The sequence below is a fragment of the Rhineura floridana genome, chromosome 11, assembly GCF_030035675.1.
Source record: "Rhineura floridana isolate rRhiFlo1 chromosome 11, rRhiFlo1.hap2, whole genome shotgun sequence".
Lineage (NCBI taxonomy): Eukaryota > Metazoa > Chordata > Lepidosauria > Squamata > Rhineuridae > Rhineura > Rhineura floridana.
Genome location: NC_084490.1, coordinates 21,562,994 through 21,579,970, shown reverse-complemented (window position 1 = coordinate 21,579,970; position 16,977 = coordinate 21,562,994). Strand labels below are relative to the sequence as shown.

Below are 16,977 nucleotides of genomic sequence, written 5' to 3'. Positions count from 1 at the left end.
ACTGCATTTCCCAGCATGCCTCGAGACAGGGAGCACGCGCAGTGGGAGAAACCACATGTTGCAGCCTCTTTGCGTCCAAAGGTCCGCTGGATGTTTGTAACTGGGAAGAACTGCGACCACATCTGGAATGGCAGCTGGGCTACGGTACCTGGGCAAGGTCGTCATAGTAACGGGAGGCACCCGGGGTATTGGCGAAGGCATCGTGAGAGAATTTGGTGAGAGTGGAGAGAACCGGGGTGTGTGTGGAGGAGACACAGGAGTGGGGAGTTTCTACAAATAAGTGCCGGGGCTCACACTTACCAGGCAAACTGAACTGGAAATCTTGTTCCCCAATCTTGATGTGTTGGGGTGGGAGGAGAGGGGAAGGGCTGGATGAAATTGGTGGCGAAAGGAATGTGCTCAGTACAAACTCAGAGGCACCATTGCCTTTGCCCCCAAAACGAGTTTTGGGATGTAGCCACGGGAAGAGCCGTAGCTCAGAGGTAGAGCACCTGTTTTGCCTTCTGGAGGCCCCTGGTTCAATCCCCGGCATCTCCAGGTAGGGGTAGGAGAGGTTCCTGCCTAAACCCCTGACTTAGTATAAGGCAGCTTCCTGCGTTCGTAAAGGATTTATGGCTGACGTGGAGCTACAGGTGCACTGGTCATCCATGAGGCTTCTGCCCACAAAAGCTTATACCGCACTACATTTTGACTCTTCAAGATACCTCAGGACACTTGGTTGGAAGCGAGAACTCCTCCGCTCAGTCATGTTTTTACTCTATGTCCCAGTGCTAAGGCCTTGAACTGAAAACAAGCACTAGGGACTATGCCCTGTGAGCTCTCCTTCCAAAAATAACCTTAGATGGGAAGGGGAGGCGACAAAAGATATTTAGGGGTGGAGTGATTTTTTGTGAAGCTGTTAAAGTAGGGATGAGGAACTTGTGGGCCTCCAGATGTTGTTGAACTACAACCAGGCCTACAGCTGGGGGGCAGGGCTAAGGGAGCCCCCCTAAAAATTGTGACCCTTTCTCCCCCCCAAAAATAAATTTATTACAGAATTTTTTCGCCTACCCCTACTTTTTTGGTGTCTCCCCAAAACTTTAGGCTGGCTATGGGCCTAACTACAACTCCCATTATCCCTGACCTTTGGCCATGCTGGCTGGGGCTGAGGGAAGGTGTAGTCCCAACAACATACAGAGGGACTCTCCATTCCTATGTTAAAGGGACAAAAGTTCTGCCAGAATCAAAGGCAGATAATCTTCTAGTCCTGCTTTCTTATACTGCACTGACAAGATCTATATGTGCATATTTCAAAGAGGAAGGTTGACACCTTTTAATGGCACCGTTTCAGTGTGTGTAGCTTTACTTGTTGAATTTCTGCCTGTAAGTTGCCCTGTTAATGGTACAGAGTCTGTGGGGTGGTGGTAAGGCATCAACTTTAATCAAAAGGCTTGAACAGGTTTTGTTCCAGCTCTGATCGCCAAGGAAGGATGAGAAAAGCTGGTTTTGTCAGCACAAAATCTTGAACAGATTTAAGTCAGCAGTGAGCAGGGAGTTGGACTCAATGGCCTTATAGACTCCTTCCAACTCTATTGTTCTATGATTTATCATGGCATAAACTTAAGAGGATGAGAGTGTATTTCATCAGATGATGACATGATACCTTCACTTGCCTTTTTTTTTTTTACACACACATATATGGGTGGAGAATGTAAACAGTGGACCAAAAAGAGCCATTAGATGCAAGAGGTACAGTTTGTGATAGGCTTCTTGTGACAGGTAGGCATTCAACTGGTGCACCTTTCCCCCTTGTTGCATTCCACACCCACCCACACCATTGGGGGGAGCTGTACTTGTTGAATGTCTGCTTGTCATTAAAGGATGGCAGTTTAAGGAGTTGGAGAAAGTTGACAATCCTAGTTCATAATAGGACATCTGGGAACTGTAACCTGATGTGTGAAATGTTATGCTCAGTTAAACAGACAGAAACTGACTGACTATTAGTTACTGGAAATTGCAGGAGGGGGAAATTGCTGTTGTGCTCAGATCCTGCTTGCAGGTTTCCCATAAGCACCTGGTTGGCCACTGTGAGAACAGGATGCTGAACTAGATGGGCCACTGCCCTGATCCACCAGGCTCTTCATATGTTCACCTTGGAACTGTAAGCAGATGTGTAGAATGTTATGTTCAGTTAAATATGTATCTAGACAGAAAGAGATGGGTATAGAGAGAAAACACTATAAACAACAGGACCAGAAGGTCTTAAAAAGCAAGAGGGTACAGCCTGCATGCACATAGCTGTTCCTCTGAAATTTGTACCTGTCAGAAGGGTCTTCTGTGCAAATGTACAACTGACCTCTTATTGCATCTGGTCATTCTTGGTAGCCTCTTCAAAGATTAACTAAAGATTGGTGCATAAGTTGGTGTGTAGCATAATGCAGCATGTGGAGGGAAGGGGAGGCATTTCCATTCTATTAACAAAACCCAACCTCCACTCCAATGGTTTTCCTAAAACCATACTGCTGCCACCATTTGATATTGCTTATACCCTTTGAACCCTTAACTTACGTATAACCCTGGTAACTGTAATATGGTACACAGCCACTCAGATATCATTACTATATTTAACAAATATATTGTTTGTTTATTACTAGACTGTGTGGTGCACATGTTTATGTGGCCACTTTAATATAGTCCTGTCTCTTTAAACCAATATACACTTTGCTAATTTGTTACTGCCACTTTGAATACTAACCACTATTCCGAAACCAATATAGTTTTGAGGAAGCAGTGAGTGATCCTGCTGAGACTGTTTTGTCAGATTGCCCTTGTATGTCCTCCATCCCAGTTAAGCCTCACCAATGCTATAGCTGAGGACTTTTGTTGAAGCCTCTGTTTCAACCCCTCCTGGCCCATGAAGCACAGGTCTATTTTTTTTTGCTGGCCTGGCCTCTTTCTTTGGCTTTCTTATCAGACACCAGAGCCTTGTATTCCAAATGGCCTTTCACTTCTTGTCCCTTAACACTGTAAATAGATTCCCCCCTTCAGCCTGAGCCAAGTGAGTTGGCTACCCCAGCGAGTCTTTGGCCACCAAGCCCCTCTGCCTTCTCCTTAGGTCTTCTTTCTCAGTCCCCTTCCTCTGGTACTTTCTTCTTCTGGCTGTCCACCGTGAACACCATCTATCACAAACTCTCTCTAACCAACTGACTCCTTGCTGAACAGCCCCTTGCTATATATACACTTCTTCTGGCCCCTCTAGTCCAGCTCCAGCCAATCATGCTGCCCCACAAAGAATTCTAAACCTGCAACCACCAATCAGAATATGCATCCCTTCTATTCTTCTTTGGCATCCTGAGAGTTCTGTCTCCAACCCCTCCTCAGCTGTCAGGCAAGTCCCCTCAGCAGGGATGTAATCGTCCAAGGTCTCAAGGGGTCTTAGACCCCTAACTTTTTAAGGAGGAGGGTGTCTGCAGGGTCCCTATGTCTCCAGTATCCTATGAGCCAAACAGCATGAAAGGGGAGTGTGTTGTCCATTGAGAAGAGTTTTCTAACCTGCTGCCTCGCCCTTTCCTGCTGATTGGAACCAATCAGAGCGAAAGGGGTGTGTCAGCCACTGAGAAGACTCTCCTCAGTAGCTAACATGCTCCCCTTTCATGCTTATTGGTTCCTAGGGATGTCTGTTGTTGTGGGAGACGGCATTAACAAGGACCTCATTCTTAACCCAGCAGCAGCAGCAGCAAAAAAAAAAAAAAAGGTAGGAGGGGGCATGGCTGTGACTATCGTGAAGGGACTGCACTTCTGAATTTGCCACTACACTACTACCCTGAGTGGCTGGCAGTTAGACCAACTTTCCCCTAACCAAAGAGAAGGCATCCCCCAATTAAACACAGGACACTACATTACAATACAAATGACAGAATATATTACCCAATACGCATTAAAACACAATTTAAACAAACAGGATATCTTCACCCAGCAAGTTCCAGCAAATGAGGCAATATGCTGTTGCTCCATCCCCTCTTTCAAGAGAGTGCAGTGACCATGTCTGTACTTCGTTATGTACAGTCTATCTCTAAAGCAGGGGTGGGAAACCTCAGGGAAAAGGGGCTGAATGCAGCCTTCCAGGCCTCTGTATCTGACCTTCCAGGCTCTTCCTAGCTAACCCCCCCCCATGACACCGCTCACCCACACCCTCAGGCAGTTCTTGACATGTGTCCTTGAACTGTTGCTGTACATGTCTACTCAAAATTTAGTCCTATTGAGTTCAGTCAGACTTACTCCCAGATAAGCGTATGTGGGACTGCAGACTTATTTATTCTTAATTTATTTCTTTAGTTACTTTTATCCTCTCTTTAAACTCTTCCCCACCCCCCAAGTGGCTCACGGAAAAGGGAAAGTTCCCCAGTATCAAACAATTTTACCCAGTGTCAGTTCTAAAACACAGCAGCATAAAAATAAAATCTAGTGACCAACCCTACAAAATGTATCATAAAAAGACTGACAGAATAGAAAGTTTATCAGAGCCCTTCTAAAAAGCGGGAAGCAACAGGGGCCTGGAGGAAAACAGATTCTGGGGTGAAGTGGGAAGATGCTTATGAAGCTCCTTTCAGCCCTGAGCTGTTTCAAATCCTGGAGATTGGAAAAGACATATTTGTGGTAGCCTGCATGTGTGAATGGAGCACATTGCTTGAAACACAATGCTGTTCAGTGGAGTCAGTTCATACATTTAGCTTCCAGTCATCAATTGTACAACAGTCAAAAGCTATAGCTCAGCAGCAAGGAGCAGGTTATGTGTGCAAAAGGTCCCAGCTTCAACCCTGTCATCGCCAAGCTGGGCTGAGACAGATCCTTGTCTGAAACTCCATAGAGCCTCTGTGAATATGTGTAGACAATACTGAGCTAAATGGATCAATGGTCCAACTTGAGGCAGCTTTTGGTATTCCGTAGTGGTTAGTGTTGGACTATGACCTGGGAGACCAGGGTTCGAATCCCCACACAGCCATGAAGCTCACTGGGTGACCTTGGGCCAGTCACTGCCTCTCAGCCTCAGAGGAAGGCAGTGGGAAACCCCCTCTGAATACCGCTTACCATGAAAGCCCTATTCATAGGGTCACCATAAGTCGGAGTCGACTTGAACGCAGTCCATTTCCATTTTCAATCAAGTGATGTGCGTGCATGCTTGTGAAGTGGTCCTCTGGGAGTTTGTTTTGCCTTAATGTCTTCCCCTCTCTTTCCCTCCCAGTTCTCCATGGAGCCAAAGTGGTCTTCTGTGCACCAGGATCTGAAGGTGAGGGTAAAAGATCTCTCTTCATCCACCCTTCCTATTAGAGGGTCCTATTGCCCTTTTACTCCCAATATATCCAGAACAGTGTTGATAATGCAAAGGAAATGTGATGTTAAGACAGCAGGGGGCAGCAAACCCCCCATGAAAGCTGAGAAAGAAATGTGTGGATGGAGTTTTATGACAGAAGTAGAAATTCAGTAGGTGTACCTTTGCCAAAAGATGCCATGATAAAGCTGCACCTTTGAATTTCTGCCTGTCAATACTTCACAAGAGCTCTGCCAGGAAAACGGGGCGACCTAATTCCCAGCCTGTGTACTTGGCTGCAAAAACAAACACACTGCAGTTCAAGTAGCAATATACACCCATACCTGCTTTCTTTTCTCCCTGAGATTTTCTTCATTTAAGAAAAGATACATGTTTGGGCCTGAGGACTAGCAACTTGTGTGGTGATCTTTGTGACAGAGCAAAGATTTAAACCTGGGCTATGGAGTTTCCACTAGAACGCCCTATCTAAGCTAGCCTCTCCCATCAGCCTCAGCCAGCATTGCCAATGGTCAGGAAAGATGGTAATTGTGGTCCAACAACATCTGGTGGCCCACTAGTTGGGAAAGGCTGATCTAAGCCTTTCTCTGCCCCTTGTTCCTGGCTAGGCCAGTCACAACACAAAGGACTTGTTTGGCTGTGAGTTTCCCTAAAATGAAAGTATTTACCTGATTAGCAAGATATTTACCTGATTAGCTCCAAATGGTGGGAACCTATGTGGTAACATGGCACTGGAATGGAATGGATGAGTCCCTGTTTAATATGCAGAGTTTGGGAGTTGTTCCCCTGTCTCCCTCCATTTTGTTGGCCAAAATTCTCTCTTGCCCCAAGAACCTGCATTGGCCACCTGTTAGGTGTTCAGCCAGGATTTGTGGAGATGGTTGCTTCTATCTTTATGCTCCCATTCATTCTCCCATGAGTCCTTCTTGGCATCCTTTTTATTGTGCATTCATGATAATTTGTGCTCATGATGGTATAAAGGCAGTTATATGCGAACCCACTTTCAATACTGTTTGCACTTGCAAAAGTTTTGGGGTGGCCATACAGCTTTGTTTCCAACTGGTGCATGTCTTATCACTTCGTGCTGAAATCCTGTAACTTTACATACCGTACATCTCACTTTTCTTGCTCTATAGCTCAAGAGTGGCCCTCCAGATGGCAATCATGTGTTAACGTTGGGGAAGCACCGCAGAACAACTTATAAAAGGAGGATGATTTGTGGGTGACCCAGTATATATATATATATATATATACCACCACTGATGCACTGTGATTGCACCAGTGGCATGCTCCAGAATATATCTGCAAAAACAAAACAAATCATCAGTCTGGAGGGGTCCCATGTCAGCTGTTATCCCTTGTATTATTGGACTTTGTAGCCAGCCTTTCTTCCATCATGGAACTCAAGGCGGCAAAAAGTGGGGCTCCCAGGTGGGAAACAAAGCAAGCCTTGCTTAGCTTCAGTACGGCTGGCTGCATCGTACCATAGAGCTGATGCCCTTTGAGCACACGGCCATGCTCATAGTAGTAAGTAGCAACAGCTAAGCGAGAATATTTCTTTTTGCATGATAAAGATTATAGTCATGCTTATGAAAAATCCAGCCTGAGCCAGGGGAGTTTGGGTGGGCAGACCTTGGGAGAGTCAAGTGGGTAGGTAAACATCTTCCTGTTCTGAAAACCAGCTCTTAGTCTTTAAATAGAAGCTGCCATGGGACAAATGAAGGGGAGCAGGCCATCGCTCAGTGTCCAAGCATCTGCCTTGTGTGCAGAAGGTCCCAGGTTCAATCTGCAGCATCCCCAGGTATGTCTGGGAAAGACTGCCTGCCTGAAACCCTGGAGAGCTGCTGCCAGTCAGTGTAGACAATACTGAGTTAGATGGACCATTGGTCCTAACTAATGATAAGGCAGCTTCCTATGTTCCTGAAAGCCTACTTATACAAATTCTAACCTGGGTGGGGCAAATCCGTGATTTATTTATTTCTAAACATATTGAAATACCACCATCTCATATATAACATCATGGTGGTGTGCAACAGTGCACTAAATCTTAAAATCCCATGAAAACGATACAAACGAATCATTAAAATGACTGGCTAATCTTAAGGAAGTTTAAACTGAATAGGCCTGTCGACATAAAAAGGCCTGAAAGTTAAGAGCTAGGATGCCTGCCAAATCTGTGCTCCGAGAGCGTGCCACAGCATGTGGGCTGGTTGACCCAAAATGCCTGATTGCACGTTGAAGCCAGTTAGGCCCCTGGAACATGGGGACCCCTTCCTGGCTGCAGCCCTAGCACTGAGGAGGCAGGTCAATATGGGAATAATGTGGAAGAGGCACAGTGTTGCCCTTCCCTTATGTCCCCCCTCCCCCCGAATTCCACAGTAACTCCGCTTGTGATTGTGCCTTTTTGTCCCCTTGCAGAGGAAAGGGGGAAAGCCCTTCAGAGGGAACTGAAGGATTCTGGGGGCCCTGGTGAAGGTCACTTTGAGGTCTGCGATGTCCGCTGTGAAACAGACATTAAGGTATGCCGAAATTGTGGGAGAAGAAGGGTACTAATGGGGGAGGTTTCTTAAGCCCTGCCAAGATCAGCTGTTTCTTTGCTGAACCAGTTGTTAAAGCTCTGCCTCACATTCTAGCTATCTAATGTTTAAAATTCATTCCTTTGGGTGGTTCCTTGCTGTACGTATCTGCCCTTTTCCAATCTGAATATCTTTCCTATGCTTTGTCTCCTGCAAATTCACTCATGTCACGCTTCCTGTTTAAGTCCCCACACTGGGCTCCCAACTGGGTTTAAGCTCCTAGTCCTCACTGTGAAAGCACTCCCCCGCAGGTAGTGCAAGAGGTTGGCAAAGTCAAGCAAGCAGAAACAAAAAACGGTCAGCTTCCAAAGAACCACAAAGAAAGAAAACAAAATCCCCAAATGCTGAGAGATTATTTATTAATGACAACTCACTAAAAATTTAAGCATTTTTGCTGTTGAAGATCTCTACAATTTTATCCCCTGACAAAGGCCCAATATATTAGAGTCCAAAACATGTTGGGCTTTCCCAAGAAATAAATTTTCTCTCAGCATTTGGGGATTTTTTTCTCTTTTCTTTCGTGGTAAAGTCAAGCAGCCCTCAGGGCCCACTAGCAGAGTCAGCACTGCCACATTGATTCTGAGCTCAGGGAGGTTGGAGACAGAATAAATCAGACTGATCAGTTGTTACGTCAGTCTGAAAGCTCATCTTCTTCAGCACCCTGTTTCCTGGACAAATTAATGGAGAAGAGAGTTACGGTGACTACCAGTTATCGTGGCAGTACTCTTCCAGGTTCAGAAGTAGTCACAGTGATTGACGAACAGCAGGAAGGGGCCTGGACTCTGTTCCTCAAGCTAGAACTATCCCAGTCCACTCTGCTTGCATACCACCCTCCCTCCCTAAATACAACCTCCATTCTGCAAGGGCTAGTCCTTAGGTAGCCAAAATGGCACCACCCATACACAAGCGAACATGCGGAAATCCCAAGGTTTGCAGTACTAAACGAAAAACAAAAAAAACCCACCTCCTTTAGAAAAAGTAAACAGCCCTGTGGGAACTGAGCATCCTATGGAAGCTGGCAGGGGAATGGAAAACCTAGAGTGGAGAGAAGGGAAATTTGAATGGAATATCCTGGAGGAGGGCATGGTGGGGTGGTTGGAACCCTGAGCAGGAGTGTTCTACGCTGGCACATTTTGTTGCAGGTCCCACTTGGGTCTTTCCTTCATCCCCTTCTCATTTTGCACAAGTTCACCTGCTATCCTTCTTCCGTTTCTGCCTCCTGGGCTGCTCCCAATGCCTGGAACATCCCGTGTCTTCTGTGGCCGAGCAACAGCTTATATGGCCAGAGCTGGTGGCTTCTAATACAGGAATGGGGGACCCTGTGGCTGGAGCCTGCTGGGAGTTGGAGTCCAACAACAGCTGGAGGCCTACAGATTCCTCTCCCCTGTTTGAGTAGCTGGCATTGTATCATTGCAGGGATTTTTGTCACCTTCCTCCCCTGCCTGAAATCTTGTCTTTTTATATTCCTGCCCCTCCCTGCAGATGTTGGTTTCAGTGACTGTCGAACTTTATGGACGCCTCGACTGCCTGGTGAACAACGCTGGTGGGCGTGAGTCATTTCCAAAATTATTGAGATCTGGGAAGAATCAAGATGATTGTCTCTTGGGAGACAGGAGCTTTTTTGATTAATTTTTTTAAAAAATGCCAGGACATCATTGACATCGAATGAAGTTGAAATATTGGAAGTCTCAAAAGAAACAACTTCTTCACACAGCGCATAGTTACAACTATGGAATTCATTTCCACAAAATGTAGGGATGGGCCCCAGTTTGGATGGCTTTAAAAGAGGCTTAGACAAATTCATGGAGGATACGGCTATCAACAGCTACTAGCCATGACGGAGGCAGTATGTCTCTGTATACCAGTGCTCAGGTCCTGCTTGCGGGCTTCCCATGGGCATCTGGTTGGCCACTGTGAGAACAGGACGCCAGACTAGATGATCCATTGGGCTGATTCAGTGGGGCTCTTCCAAAGTTTTTATGACTAGGAACCTTGGAGGAAACACAGTTTTACAGTTGTCTGTTTGCACAACAGAAGAGAAAACCAATCACAACAAATGCTTGGTGTTTGTTTGGCAGTTTAGAATGGGGTGGCTTACCTGTGGCCTGATTTCATGTTGGGGGAGGCTGTTGAGAGCCGAAAAATCAGAAGAGGGAAACCTGTCAAGGATTAGCAATACCTCGGCACAGTCATTAACCAAAATGGAGACAATCGTGAAGAAATCAGAAGAAGGCTAGTACTAGGGGAGGGCAGCTGTGAGAGAACTAGAAAAGGTCCTCAAATGCAATGATGTATCCCTGAACACCAAAGTCAGGATCATTCAGACCATGGTATTCCCGATCTCTATGTATGGATGTGAAAGTTGGACAGTGAAAAAGGTGGATAAGAGAAAAATCAACTCATTTGAAATGTGGTGCTGGAGGAGAGCTTTGCACATACCATGGACTGTGAAAAAGACAAATAATTGGGTGTTAGAACAAATTAAACCAGAACTGTCACTAGAAGCTAAAATGATGAAACTGAGGATATCATACTTTCGACACATCATGAAAAGACACGATTCACTAGAAAAGACAATAATGCTGGGAAAAACAGAAGGGAGTAGAAAAAGAGGAAGGCCAAACAAGGGATGGATTGATTCCATAAAGGAAGCCACAGACCTGAACTTTCAAGATCTGAACAGGGTGGTTCATGACAGATGCTGCTGGAGGTCACTGATTCATAGGGTCTCCATAAGTCGTAATCGACTTGAAGGCACATAACAACAACAATGGAAGGGGGAACTGGGGGGGGGAGGTTTCTGCAATCGATCCATTCAGACTTCTGGTGACGGTAGCAGAGAGAGGGAAAGGGTGGCAGAGGAAGAAAAGAGGGTGACCCCGCTGACTCCGGTCCCTGGCAAATTACCAATGTGGCTGTTGATGGGAAAAAGGTTCCCTGCCTCTGTTTTAAAGCGTTCTAAGTGCTTCACATCAGTTCTCATTGTAATCCCAACAATCCTGTTAGGTAGGTTGATTATTATTGTCTCCATTTTGCAGACAGAGGACTGAGACTGCAAGAGAGACTAGCTTGCTTAAGGCCACTAGTGTGTCTCTTGCAGCGGAGTAGGGAAGGTTGAGCTCATGGAGACTTTCTGTCTTTGAGCTGCTATGCTGCATAGCTGCCTTTTTTCCTGGGATTACCCTCTGACTTGATTTAGAAGGAATATCCTTGGAAGTAGATCGCCCATAAGACACATTATATCAAAATGCAAAAGCTAACCCTTAATTTGAAAGAAGGTATTACAGTATTTTATGTATTTATTTATTAGATTTATATCCTGCCCTTCCTCCTAGTAGGAGGTAAAATAAATTGGGATGCCTTTCATTGAAAAATGACTCTCCTTTTATATCTAATGTTGGATCTCATATTTACATACCTTTAGGGATTATTTAGTAATGACAATGAATCAAAGATGCGATGGCCAGAATTTTAACTGGGATAGGAGGACCAAATGGCCCTGAAATATGTATGTTGGCTACCTATTTGCTGTAAGGCACAGCTTGGGGACCTGAAGGTGACTTTTAAAGCCCTTCACAACATGGGCCTTGGAATCCTTCCTCCTACATATCTCTTTCATGCATTAAGATTGTCTATGCCCCCCCATATATGTGTGTGCCTCCAGACATTTGAAGTGCAGCTATGGGGGGTTGGGGGTTGGGGGGGGAGCCTATGGCCCTCCAGACATCGCTGGACTACAATTCCCCACAGCCCCAGCCAGCATGGCCTAATGAGGTCCAGCAGTTTCACAGATCCAGATCGCAGGGAGGCTTTTTAAGCATGGTCAAGTGAACACACTTACAAGCCTTATTTGGACCTTGCCAGAGTGTGGGGGTGGAAGGGTCAGGGTCACCTGTACATGGCAAGGTTGGGCTGGAAGGGGCAGGGTTGGAACACATGATTCCACAAGCGTTTACTTGTACAATGCCTGAAGAGGGCTATAATTGTACGGGAAGCCTCACATGCAGTGGCGACCGGTGGCTCCATGTCAGTGGGGCAGTGGAATCTGCTCTGGGTTTTACTCTGAACTTTCAGAGATCTGTACAAGGTGCTGACGGGGAGCCATCAGCCGCCACTGTCTATGTGTGTAGAGCAGGCTCCCTGCTTTGGAACTTCCACCTAAACACATGGAATATGGTGGAGCTAAGCCAACAAGGGGGAGAACGTATCAGAGAAGACCCTGTTTTCTCTATCATCCACTTCTAATTTTGCAAGTAAGAACACCTGAATAGGGCTTCATTTGCTGTAATATATGATATAGGAATTGGGCCTTTAGTGCAGTGGCACCTACCCTTTGGAACATCCTCTTGGTACACATCAGACAAGCACTATCTCTATTTGCTTTTTGGTGCCTATGGAAGATCTTCCTTTTTCAACAAGCAATTTAAGTGGAGACCTTTATCCCAGTCTGTATCTCTCTTGGATCTGAAGTTGTTCTTACATATGAAATTGGGAAATTGTTTTTATTGCTGATTATTCATTGTGAAATTGCTTCGAGATATATTATGGGAAGGATTCATCAACAGAATTAAATAAACATATTTATTTATTTATTTATTTATTATTTATTTACATACAGGCACTCCTTTGCCTCTCTAATTAGCAGTCTCTAAATTTGCATAATACTGCTATTACTACTAATTCTATTGTAATTATCTGGTTGTTTTTAAACATGTTTTTATAAATGATTTTGATCCAATATATTTATTTGTCATGGTAAGCTCTGAGGCTTGTGCTATGCTATGTCAGGATAGATATACATGAATGAGTCTGACAAAAAAGATTTGCCTAATGCATTCATTTTATTTGATGCACGTATTTATCTGACATCTATTTATTTAACAAGATGTATATACTACTTAAATTTAAAAGCAGTTTACATAAAATGGTATAAAATATTAAACATAACAATTAAAAAGAGGCAAAAATAGCACTAAAAGCAAACTTAATAAAATTATCAAACTATAGATAAAATCATCAGGTTTTTAAAACAAATGTTCACAATAGAATTACATGTCTGGGAAGGCTTGCCTAAACAAAAACATTTTTAGCAGGTGTCAAAAATAGTACAATGAAGGCATCTGTCTAATATCAATAGGCAGGGAGTTCCAGAATGCAAGTGCTACCACACTAAAAAAAACTGATTTCTTGCAAGTGCAGAATGAACATTATGTGGCACTTGTGAAAGGGCCAGTTCCACAGACTGAAGCCACCAAGAGGGCACATGTGAGGTAAGGTGATCCTTCAAGTAAACTGGTGCCAAGCTGTTAGGGACTTTATATACTAATCGTAACACCTTGAATTTGCCCTGTTAACAAGTTGGCAGTCTGTGCTGATCTTTTAGCAGGCATGTGATATGCTGAGAGGGTCTTGCTCCTGTTAGCAATTCTGCTGCAATATTCTGCACTTACTGCAGTTTCTGTACTGACAGCAAGGAAAGCCTCATGTAGAGTGTACTGCAGCAATGCACTTAAGCAATTTTGTATGTAGTGATGCACTTGCATAACTTTAGACTCTGCACTTACTGGTCTTGCAAAGGTCTGCCTTTTTAGATGGTAATGTGCATTACTGTGTAAGCCAACCCTGCATTTGTGGGTCCGTCTGCAGATTGGGGCCCTTGACTTCTGCCCCAAACTCCTGCTCTGATGGCACCACTGGATATATATATTTATCGTGTGGACTTATTGGGATAAGTACAATTTACTTTTTAAAAAAAAAATAACATCCATCAGTAGGTGTGAAAGAACCTAGTCTGTTGTGGATCTTACCTTTGTGAATTCTTTTATTTTTTATATCCACTTGATCCTTTCACAAACAGATCCTCCTGACCAAATTATAGATGATGTCACTGCGCAAGAGTTCCGCAGCCTCATGGACCTCAATGTTGTAAGCTGTTTCTTAACAGCTAAGGTGAGCAATTCCAATATGTGCTTGGGAAAGTGCCGTATACTAAGCTGGGCAGTTCAGTATCATCTGTACTGATACTAGTGGTGGCTGGTGCCCATTTGGATTGGTTGGGCGAAAGGCTGAGAGCCCAACATCAGGTGGACCCAGAGCCAATGACAAAAGGAGCCAACCAATTCCAGTTTTGTTCCTGTCCTTCTCCCTGTGGAGTTCTACAAGGGCAACATGGAGGAGGAGGAAGCTGATAGCCAGGGCCACCCCCTGGGGTTGGTCATTAAGAAGGAAGGAAGTCAGGCAGGCACAGAGTAGACTGAGGGTAGACAAAGGTTGGTGGGTCAGTGCCTCGTGTGTCCTAATAGACTAATTTCCATTAATGGACATGCAAGGGCTCTCCAAGGTTTCAGCCAGGGATCTATCTCAGACCTGCTTAGAGATGCCAAGGATTGATCATGGGACCTTCTGCATTCAGCACATGTGCTCTACCACTGAGTCACAGCCCTTGGCTAAATATCACCCTTGTCTCCTGAGGTCATTGGCTTCCTCCAGAATTGAAAAACAGGAGATAATAGAACTTCTTGGTATAAGATGTGGAAGTGGAAAGATGTGACTCATTCTTTGCAACCCCATTGAGCTATACGGGGAGGAGCCACAGCTCTGAGGTAAACCTAAAAGGTCCCAAATTTAGTCCTTGGGTGCAAGGGCTGAAAAAAGCCTTAGCAAGCCGCTGCCATTAGAGGAGACCAAGTGTAGCCAATATGGTGCTCTTCAGATGTCGCGTAACTACAGTTCCCATTATCCCTGGCTCTTGGCCATGGTGGTTGGGTCTGATGTGAGTTGTAGCCAACAAATGTGGAGGACACCACATTGGCTGCTCCTGGCGTAGAACATGGGTCCAACTAGTGGGTCATACCCTGATCTAAGGTGGAACTCAACAGTGGCACTACCATTGTACAAACACATGATAGAAAATTAAGGAATGGGTTTCAAAATGCATGTTAAAGGTGGGTCCTGACTGAACGACTGCTGGAGCAGACAATCCTGGGCTCAATGGACCAGTGGTCTGGCTTGATAGAAGGCAGCCTCATGCCGCCATGCGTTGGAATGTTTTCTCTCCATTCCTCCCCATTTCTCTTGTTAACAGTTTGCATTGCCCCACCTCCGCAAAACCAAAGGGAACATTATCAACATCGCCAGTCTTGTCAATGTTATTGGACAAAAGTATGCTGTGCCGTATGTGGCAACCAAGGTAATCCAGAGCAATGGCTAGAATTTGACTTCAGGTGTCCCCTGCCCTGCCCTTCTTGTTCTAAAGATAGGGTTGCCAACATTAATACAAGCATCTGCTTCTGTGCTTTTAATGGCAAATGATAATTCTCTAAAGATAGGGTTGCCAATGTTTTTACAAGCACCTGCTTCCGTGCTTTTAATTGCAAGGAAGGGATAATTCCAAGTGATAGTGCCTATCTTTAAGCTGTGAAAATTCACTTTCTGATTTCTGCATATCAAGCTGCTGCTAAGAGGCACAGGGGCAAGTCAGCCTCCCCCTCCCCATTCATTGACAATCCTATTTAAACCTCTGAAAGCTTTTCTTCCATATACAAAACTTTGTTTTTGTTATGGCCTATGTCCACAACAAATACACCAAACTATATTTATTATATGAGACTTAAGCACCTCTGTAATGCAACTGGCCAGTGCAGATTTTAAAAAAGCAGAGCCCCTTAATTAACTAGGGGCTCCACTCTCTTTCAACTCACTTTGGTTTTGAATTAGCCTCTTGTGAGTGATGTAAATCAGAGGGTTGCTATCTTGGGATTATTGACGAGGTCAATTTTTAAAAAGTCACCAAAGATGGAGAAAAGAGGTGAGAAACCATCGAGCTATTATTGGGGTTGCCAGCTTCTTTTTTGGCCCCTGTTGTTATGCCATTTAACAGCAGCTTGATCTACAGACGGAAGTAAGGGACATTGTTAATTTACATGCCATAAAAAGCTTAATCCGTTGATTTCTCTGTACATCAAGAAGTTGTAAAAGGCCGAAGAAAAACCCAGCCCATATCTGTTTTTTTCTGGTCAGTTGATAATCCATGCTATTAATGCCTCCAACTTGCAGGGTGCTGTTACTGCAATGACAAAAGCTATGGCCATTGATGAGAGCAAATACGGTGTCCGAGTCAACAGGTAATGTAGTGGTCATTATTATTTTGGTGCCATCAATGCACATGATGATTTCCAGGGTGATCAGTCTTGTACCACCTTCACTGGCTCTTGCTGATAGGCTTCTGGTAAGAGCGGTCAGATGAAAAAGAGGATAGAGCTCCTCGTTGTGCAGAAGCGGGAATGTCAGCAGGTACAGCTTATCAAGCAAGCTTCACCTGCTGACATTCCCTCTTTTACACAGGTACAGCAAGCCCTATTGTTTACACTCTGAATCACTTAAATAGTTGAACAGCCAGCAAATGTACAGTTGACGTGGGAGTCTATATTTCTGGATATAAGAAATAAGGACATCTTTCCTCATTAATTTTGAAATGTAGTCACTATATGTATATAGATATGCTTTATTTTCTTGGCTTTCCATCCCTCCCTCCCTCCCTTTTAAAAAAACTCCAACAATTTGAATTCTAGCATCTCACCTGGCAATATCTGGACTCCTATGTGGGAAAAGCTTGCAAGCCATACAGCCAATCCAGAGGCAACGATCCAGGAAGGCAAAGATGCTCAGGCAAGTGCATTGTGGGAAAACAGGCACAATTCAGTTAGAGATAATAGGTTCCCTCCTAAATACTTGATAGTCATAACTAGAGTTGTGTATCCAACACTGTGGGGAAAAATACAGCCAGACTTCTGCAACAAGAAAACTCTGATTATGCTACTATATATAGTGTACAAATTAACAAAATTTGTGCATTAGATCGATCAGGTGTGGGGAATTCTTGGCCCTCTAGATGTTGCTAAACTACAACTTCCATCATCCCCGGCCATTGGCCATGATCACTGAGACTGATTGGAGCTGTAGTTCAGCAACATCAGGAGGGCCAAAGGTTCCCCACCCCTGGCATAGATGATTCTTCTTTTGTTTAGTCATGGGAAAAGCCAAAATATCTTGAAGGGTGAAGTCTCCCTCACCAGCGACTGAACATCTTTCTCCGTC

General features: G+C 44.6%; 1 protein-coding gene and 1 long non-coding RNA gene across 2 annotated transcripts in view; one reads left to right on the top strand and one right to left on the bottom strand.

Moving 5' to 3' along the window:
- Window positions 1–16,977, top strand: part of HSD17B14 (hydroxysteroid 17-beta dehydrogenase 14) — a 20,745-nt gene continuing 3,768 nt past the window's right edge. The window contains 9 exon segments of the mRNA XM_061589957.1: window positions 1–177; window positions 179–215; window positions 5,222–5,266; window positions 7,724–7,824; window positions 9,364–9,430; window positions 13,739–13,830; window positions 14,966–15,070; window positions 15,937–16,004; window positions 16,452–16,548. Of these exon segments, the coding sequence (XP_061445941.1) occupies window positions 16–177; window positions 179–215; window positions 5,222–5,266; window positions 7,724–7,824; window positions 9,364–9,430; window positions 13,739–13,830; window positions 14,966–15,070; window positions 15,937–16,004; window positions 16,452–16,548 (774 nt within the window). The 5' untranslated portion in view covers window positions 1–15.
- LOC133366640 (uncharacterized) overlaps window positions 12,718–16,977 on the bottom strand; it is an 18,891-nt gene continuing 14,631 nt past the window's right edge. The window contains exons 2-3 of the long non-coding RNA XR_009758464.1: window positions 16,460–16,670; window positions 12,718–16,311 (exon numbers count right to left, since the gene is read on the bottom strand). This is a non-coding gene — a long non-coding RNA (uncharacterized LOC133366640). The remainder of the gene's footprint in view (window positions 16,312–16,459; window positions 16,671–16,977) is intronic.